This window comes from Rosa chinensis, chromosome 3, assembly GCF_002994745.2.
Source record: "Rosa chinensis cultivar Old Blush chromosome 3, RchiOBHm-V2, whole genome shotgun sequence".
Taxonomy (NCBI): domain Eukaryota; kingdom Viridiplantae; phylum Streptophyta; class Magnoliopsida; order Rosales; family Rosaceae; genus Rosa; species Rosa chinensis.
In genome coordinates this window covers 44156892-44165653 of record NC_037090.1, presented here as the reverse complement: position 1 = coordinate 44165653, position 8762 = coordinate 44156892, and the positions used below count along the sequence as shown (strand labels likewise).

Here is an 8762-nt window from a genome sequence, read left to right as displayed (position 1 = left end):
ATGAGGCTCCTGTGATTATCCAGGATGCACTCTATGAGGATTCTTGTACTAGTACTCAAGGTGTAGGTAATATGTCCCCCTCGTTGTACAATAATCTTTCAGTTATGAATAATAATTCTCGGCGTAGGGCTGAGCCTCCCAGTTAGGCTAGATTCCAGACCCCTTTTCCAAAAATAAAAAATAAAAAAATAAATTATATGCTCACGAGGAAATATAAGCAAGGTGAGTTAGTACCCCTAGACAACGAGCTTGAGAAGACAATCCGAGCAAACAAGAAAGCACAAATGGCGTCTACATCTCAAGGAGGGAACGACTTAGTCATCTTTGAGAAATCCGAGGGGTCTAACTCGGATTAAGAACCGTCGCCACCACCACAACCGATGGGCCTCACCATCAAACAACTTTCTACTTCCTCTACCATCCCAGGTGGCATCCCCACATGCATCAAGTACCCTGCTGCAACTGAGGGATTAACAGCTGATTTTGAGTTGAAGTCTGGATTGCTCCATTGTCTTCCTATCTTTGATGGGCTCTCTGTGGAAGAGCCCAACCAGCATTTAATGGAGTTTCAGTTCATTTGCACAAGTATGAAGCCACATTTGGCAGATGAGAATATCTTGAAGCTAAAGGCCTTCCCTTTTTCGTTGGCTGACAACGCAAAGCAATGGCTTTATGAGTTGCTAAGTGGACACATTACTTCTTGGGATGACATGATGAGGGCATTCCTTGAAAAGTACTTCCCCACATCTCGTATCATCATGCTTAGGAAGAAGATAAGTGGAATCCAACAAGGAATGGATGAGTCATATGCAGATTACTCTGAGAGGTTCAAGTCTCTTCTTACTCAATGTCCTCAACATCAAATGAAGGATGAGACTTTGCTCACTTGTTTCTATGATCGGCTTACCAACCTGGCCGGAACGTGACATGCTTGATGCTGCTTTTGGAGGTTCCTTTGTGGACAAATTGCCAGCTGCTGGAAGGGCTCTAATTCAAAGTAGAGCTCTAAACCAACAACAATATGGAGGAACCAGATCCACCACATGTGAACAAGTCGATGAGGTAAGTACTATTGCTCATTTGGAAAATAAAATTAACAAAACTTACTTCTCTTGTATCTCAGGACTTAACAACTAAGGGACAAGCCATGGCATGTGGAGTTTGCTCAATGCAAGGGCCTGCAACTGATCAATGTCCTCAACTCATGAAGAATGGAGGTTGGGAGAGTGCCAACAACATTGGATTCCAACAAGGGAAAAATCATCCTCAAAATGATCCTTACTTGAACACATACAATGAAGGATGGAGGAATCATCCAAATTTCCGTTGGAGGGACAATGACAACGTCCAAGGATCTTCTCAAAACGCCAACTTTAATCGTGCTCCACTGGCTTCTACCAAAAACCTCATGCCCCTCTAAACTCTACTCCTTTAAATTCTTCATCTTCTTCTTCTGATGATTATGATGAGATTATTAAAATGCTAGCAACTTCTAATCAGAATTTATTGCAAGGTCAGACTCACATGCAAAAGAGGATGGAAGCAATGGAGAAACAACTAGAAACAACTAGGACAAGTGGTAGATTTCATGACAAAAGAGCCTGAAGGAGGTAAGCTTCCAAGCAATACAATTCCAAATCTGAAGGTTCAATATGAATCTACAAATGCCGTGACCTTGAGAAGTGGGAGGGTTATTGAAGGAACATCCAAGGGTAATAGAAATGTCAATGAGGACCTTGAGAAGGAAGAAAATTTGAAAAACGGAAAAAGTGACTCAACTACGTCCAGGATTGAAACTGATCTTGCAATCCCAGACCCAGTTACGTCCAGGATTGAAACCTCATTGCAATCCCCGACAGAAAGCAAAGGTAAAACGTCCACCTCCTCAATTCCGGTTAGTACTAATCCTTCTTCTTCTTGTTTGCCTTTTCCAAGTAGATTTGCTAAAACAAAGGAGGAAGAAGACAAGAGGGACGTCTTGGACTTTTGGATGTCATAAAGCAAGTGCCTAAGTACGCTAAATTCTTGAATGACTTATGCACCAAAAAGAGGAAGTTCAAGGGAAATGAAGTAGTAGCTCTTAGTGAGGAGGTTTCAAGTATTCTTCAAAGAAGGCTTCCACCTAAGCTCAAGGACCCCGGACGATTCACCATTCCATGCACAATTGGTGTAAAGAGGTTTGATAAGGCTTTACTAAATTTAATGCCCCTCTCTGTGTTTTCAGCTCTTAATTTAGGTACACTAAAGAGGACCTCTGTGGTGATTGAGCTTGTGGATCGCTCATCTGTTCATCTTTTAGGAGTAATTGAAGATGTTCATCCTTTAGGAGTAATTGAAGATGTTTTAGTAAGAGTGGATGGATTGGTCTTGCTTGCTGAGTTCTTTGTGATTGACATGGAGGAGACGTCAAGTCTCACATCATTGCCTTTAATTTTAAGGTGTCCCTTCATGGCAACTGCTCACACGAACATCAATGTCTATAAGCACTACTAGAATAATGTTAATAGACATCACGTCATTTAAATCGGTTCAAATTTCACACGATGTAAAAAGTTATTCTAACATCAGTTTCTGAAAATCTGATTTCTATTTATATATTTAACATCAGTTGTTACTATTGACTGATGTCTATGTTTTGATTTCAAAATTTTCAAAAACACGGAGAGTTAAAAAATTTCGTATAGGCGCAGGGAACAAAATTAGAATTTCTTTGCTTTTCCAAATATCACTCACTGGCGACTAATTACACGCATTTTTATTAGCGTAATTACGTTCTAAACACTAGAATTAAGCTAATCTTCAAAGTAATTATTATGAAATTAATCTATTTTTATTTATATTGTAGTAAATAAGCAGAGTTGTGGATTTCGGAAGAAGTTGTGCGAAATTGAAGCAAAATGGGGTTTCCGACAAAAGGACGAAAGTCAAGCTTGAGTCAAGTACATTGAAAGGAGCGAAACTTGATGGAATTACAGCAGAATTAATTAAACTAATTAATTTTAGTTTAATTGGAGAATGGGGACAGCTTAACAATTAATTAAACCAATTTGGTTTAATTAATCAAAAAGGGAGCTGCGCACTGTTTTCTACTTTTCTTTTTGGCGTAATTAAGTTACCCAACCGCACCATCACATAGTCTTCCTCTACTCCCAGTGAACGACACGTCCCATGATCCCCTCTCTTAGGAAGACGCCAGCCACCCATCTTTAATCGACTCTTATTCTCTCTAGCTTAAAAACGACCACATTTTTAATTAATGAGGGAATGTAGACACGACCAATATATATCTATTCACCCCAATCCTCTCTCCAGTCCAACAACAGCCGCACACCCCATTCGACCCCCTCTCTTCCTTCTTCTCTACAGCCGCAACCCACCTCCCCACTCTCTCTCTCCCCTCCATTTTTTTAAATCTCTTATCATTTTCTCTCAAAATTTGAATGAGCAATTAAGGGGCTTTCACTTCACATCATCAAGGGTTCATAACCACAAGAGATTTTGGTTTTGGTAAAGAGTAGAGGCTTAATTTCAAGTTGGGTTTATATTTGCCTATAGCAAATTGTGAGCCTAGCTTGTGCTCCCTCTCTCCTCTATCATTACTCTTAATTTCTTATGTATTGCATGATGTATTTGAGTATGGGACTATAGGTAGTGAGTAGTTCAAATTTGGGAGTTAGGGTTGTGAAGCCCTAACTCATCTTGTATAAATATTGATGCTTTACTTTTAATAAATGCAATTTCCATTGTGTATGCTTTAAATCTGAATTTATTGGTCCTTAGAAGCATGTTTCTAGGCTTTGTCAACCTTTGAAATTTTGTTGTGGGCAATTGTGATGAATAGATTGATAAATTGACAACTTATTAGTCTTGTGGCATCTAGGATTTAAGTGTGGTGTCCATTGACTAGCTTAATTGTAGCTAAGCTTGCTTCAGTCTCTATTATCTTGCTCTCTAGGCCTCTAATTTTGGATATTGTGGCCTTAACTGGCGTAATACCCAAATTAGAGAGTTGATTGTGGCCCTAACTGGCATAGTCAATACACCGAAAGGATAATTAGTTTAGTAGCCTTGACCAGTACTAGATACGTGACTTGACACATATAGGAAATGTATGCATTTGTGAAATTGACATCGATATTTGCAAGATAGTTAGTGTGAATCACCCGACACTCCCATGTTCTCATTAATTTGAAATCCGAATTTAATTTCTTGCTTGATAATTAGTTGTTTGCTTTTATTTTAGTTTGCATTTAATTTAGTTAATTCTCAATTCAAAATTCCCGAACAAAATTCTACCGTCCATTGTGCATAACGCATTTGGGCTACAAGTTAGTGGTTTTGATTAGGCTTAGTGTGAGCTAAGCTGAGCATTGCCGAGGCTTGATGCCTTGTGAATATTATTTTACTTTATTTTATTTTTATCTTTCATTATATGTATTTGAGTTGTGCTAGTGCCAATTATCTTGGTTAGGTCCAACACCTAATCCCCGAAGTACGATAAACTAAGGTCTAAATACTTCTCTTACTTGACACGATTCGTACGCTTGCGAGAGTATATGATTCAAGTCAGCAACCCATTTTCTCTACTCTTCCCCGAAACCCTATCCCTCTCCTTCTTCCGCTCCCTCCCTCTCTCCCTCCCCCAGTCCTAATCGAACGAAACCACAAAAACCCTAGAAAACGAATTCGCTGAGATTTCTTTGTGGCTCATCTCGGAGGTCGACTGGACGGAGCTCACGGCCAGATGGCGTGCAGCCTAGCGTTGACTCATCGGAGGAATGCGAAGCAGATGGTGGCTGCGGTGAGTCCACCCCGGTGGTCGGAGATCGGTGACAGAAGAGAGAGAGTCCTCCAGATCCACTCTCTCTCTCTCTCTCTCTCTCATTTGTGTTTGTTTCTCTTCTCTAATGAACTCGAAGAATTCAGTAGCTAAACAACTTGGTTTGGATGTTGATCCGAATCTAAATCACAGCTTTCCATCCATGGTGACGAGGAATCGAACTTTGCTTTACAGAAAGTACAAGGATGCCTTGAAGACCGTCTGCTCTCTCGTGAGCTCCTCCGCCTCAGCGTCCACCAGCTCCAGCGTCTGTGGTTCGGTCATCAAATTGTCATTGCTTATGCATAAGAATAGATCCTATGCTCTGCTCAGTACTGAAGATCCTGGTAATTCAAGATATCTCTGTATTTGAATTAATTATTAAAGTTGTGTGATTTAGTTGAATTGAAGTTTAGGGGTTCTGAATTGGAAGTGTGGAATGCATGGTTTACTTGAACTGACCTACATTCAGTTCAATTAGGTGACTTTGAATTATAACATTTAGATAGGATATGAAGGCTAACTGATGGTTCCCGAAAATGTTTGTGAGATTGGATGATAGTTTTGTTTGTCCTATGCTTCATTTTAAAAAAAAAAATTTTACCTCTTTTTTTTTTTTATGTACTGACAGTTTTGTTTGTCCTCATAGCTTATGACTGATGAGGTTAGTGTCTAGTTATTGCTTTTGGTCTCCTTGGACTCAAAATTATTATCAGACTAGAAATTGTCAATCTCATTGCATATCATGTGTTTAGGAGAAGAAGCCCTATATGGACAAAATTGCATGCTGAGCTTAAAGCTGAGTACAAAAAGACCTTAGAGACTGAAGATGATGATGCTGAAGATGGTGATGTAAGTCTCACTATTGTTCATTCTCAAACCAGTCTTGCATTCTTTGATGTATTATTCTGGCTGCTAGTTTCTTATTTTTGTTTTAAATTTCTTTTGTGGTTATCTAGGGTGAAGCTGAAGATGTTTCAAAAAAGGAATGCCAGAGAAGAAAGTAGTGACAGGATCAGATGGGGAGTAGTATATTTTCTCTTCTTAAGTTTAATGTGTTCTCTACTTGAAAATGAGTAAAATGCATGTTTGGGTGATCAAATTTCTTAGGCTAGTACTGGCCTCCTACTTGAGTCAAGTAAGTCTATTGAAACCAGACATAAGGTACAATGATTGGTTTAATAAATTGTAAATGAACAATTAAAGTCTCTAGCAAGAAAACTGATATCTAGTATCTTTTTGAGGTAAAATTTGGTTTGTCATTGACAAGAGATGAGCTAATTGTTCATTCAATTTTATTTGCAGGAGAAAACAAATGGGATATGAAGTATTGGCAAGACACATTTTCGTTTATATTTGTATTGTTTAGTTTTATGAACTATTTAGACTTGAAGTTTTGTTTCACTTTATGAGGTCCCTAAAACCGTCGAGGTCAGTATTCTCAACTCTGTTTAATTGCAAAGCTAATTAATAATAGTTTACAAGGATATGTGGTACCTCTTTAATGCTTCTTACAAGTCATGCTGAATGTGTTAGGTTCGTGAAGAAGTTCAATATAACCTTACTAGTATGTTTCTCATTTGATTAAGTTGTATTTTGCTGGATTGATTAGGTTGTATTCAAATTGTCATTGTGCTACTGTTTGTTTAGAGTAGGCTGCAATAGAATTTGTGATGTCATGAAAATATAAGTCCTTCCTTACTACATGTAATTTAATACATATATGGTATCTGTGGCAAGATTAAATGCTGGAGCTAAGGCAGCTATTGTTGCTAGCATTGCCCCTGGTGTAATCTTCACGAAGATGTTTTAAGGATTTGGTGTAATCTTTGCTTGCAAGGATGTTTTATATAGGTTGTATATATTCTTATAAGGATGTTGTTATGCCCTTTGTTTTTCAATTGCTTATGTACCTTGAGTATCAATATTAATGACATTGATTAACGTTGAAGATAACAAGTCACCCCAAAACTCAGACTCGCTCTAGCGTTGCAACTTTCTTCTTGTCCGGCGGCGTGCTTGGGAGGCGTTGGCTCGCCTCGCCTGCTCGACCCGACTGCCGGATGGGAATTTGAAAATTAGTGGCCCGGCAGTTTCTGGGAGAGGGGTTACTGCACGAGTCCGGCGCTGGATGGTTTTGGCGACGAGCACCAGAAGAAATCTCTAACTCAGTGGACGGCGATGCAAAGAGGATCGAATGTTGCTGAGGCACCTCCTGGATCTCCATAATGGGCAGCGTGGTGGAGGGGCTGGACGGTGGTGGCGACATGCTGAATCGGGCTACTTTTGACTGGTTTCAACGTGGTTCGGTTGGGCTTCGACGTAGGTCGGGTCTTGTGGTAGTGGCGAGGCTGGAGTCAGTGGCAGTGGTGAGGGCTAGTGCTGATTGCGGTGGTGGGATCTGGTTTTGGGTGGCAGCGATTGACCATTGGAGGCTGCAGATGGACGATGCGCTTGGGTCAAGCTTTCATTGTTGGCTGGGGTTTCCTTCTTAGGCTGTTGGGCTGGGTTGTTTGACCTAGACCCTATTTATTTTGTTTAAGTCAGTTTTGTTTCAATAATTCCCTATTTTCAGGGACTATCTAGGCACTTGTGTGCATCTAGCTTTCGCTATTGGTTTTGGTCTTGTCGACCCTTAATCTTTATTAATTGCCAAGAACACCATCAATCAAGACACAAAGATTAAAGCAACCAATGTCCCTTTAAACTTTCTTTCTTATGTGAATCGAAATAGCAAAGCACTAAGTCAATTTATTTTGAAAACCCGAAACGTTGAAAATTCGTTTTCAAATCATTAAGTTCAAGAAAGAATTGATGAACATGCAAATCCAAGCACTCAAAGCAAGTCAAAACTCATCATCACATGCATAATCTGATTTCGACTCAAAGCAAGCCTTTACTACTTATTTCGAATTAAGGTTCACAAAGCATCAACCCTAATTACTAGCAAATTACATGCAAGTCATACTAATTGTTTGTCAGACTTAGAAAATCGTTAACATGTAATGAAGCATAAAACCAGATTATTATTCTTTTAATTTCGGCAAACAACAAGATCAAGAACACATAAACACATCAAACATGAAAAGAACTATCAAAATCGCATCCAAAAATCAGTTTGTCACATCATAGTTTCGGTTTAAACAACAGAAATTCCAAAGCAGAAATTCTAACTACAAGAAAGCCAAAACCGTGAAAATACATGAGAAGATGATGGTGTGAACAACGCTTGATCACGTCCCAAGGTCCAAAGCAGCTCCAAGGTGTCGCACAAGTGTTGATCACGGCTAGGAAGATGGATGGTCACGGCCTTGCTCCTTGAAGATTGCGAAAACCTGAAAACTAGAGAGAACAAGTGAGAAATCGAAATTGTGGAGAAAATTGTTCACACCTGAATGTCTAATATACAAGGTATATATAGTAGAACGTCTCAAGGCACTCCCAATTCGTTTCTACTTGGTTTCTCTTAGTTCGTGTTGATTTAGGACTTCTTTGTTACAAGACAGATTTCCGGCAGGATTGACCTCAGTCCACTAAAACGGCCATAACTTTCTCTGGAAAATAGCTATTGATGATCTGTAAAAAGATCTGGAAACTAGACATCCGTAGCTTTCCAACCATATAAAGATCATAATTTTCTGAGCTCTGAGAGATTTATGACACTCCGTTGAAGTTGACTGATCTGCACAGGCAGATTTCCGAATCTATATTGGTTTCGACTTTTAATGCACAAGTTGAGTCCAATTTGGTTTTCTTTCATATCACATGCCTCTCACATGTCTTCCACGCTTTGTTGAAGAATGAAACGTCAAGAACCTTCAAGAATCTTCATGAATACTCCTTTGGTTCTCCTAGCTTCCACAAGTCTCCTAGTATGAGTAGAAGTCCATATGCAAGTAGGTTTCCTAGTTGAATACAAACTTCTTTTCTGCGATGCTTCTAC

The 8762-nt window shown here is 39.4% G+C and overlaps 1 protein-coding gene across 1 annotated transcript; it reads left to right on the top strand.

Moving 5' to 3' along the window:
- The first annotated feature begins 1588 nt into the window (after positions 1–1588).
- Positions 1589–2493, top strand: LOC112194621. Its single transcript, XM_040517064.1, has 2 exons — positions 1589–1894; positions 2050–2493. Exons 1-2 carry the CDS (start codon positions 1589–1591, stop codon positions 2491–2493), a joined length of 750 nt encoding a protein of 249 aa, XP_040372998.1.
- The last annotated feature ends 6269 nt before the right edge of the window (positions 2494–8762 follow it).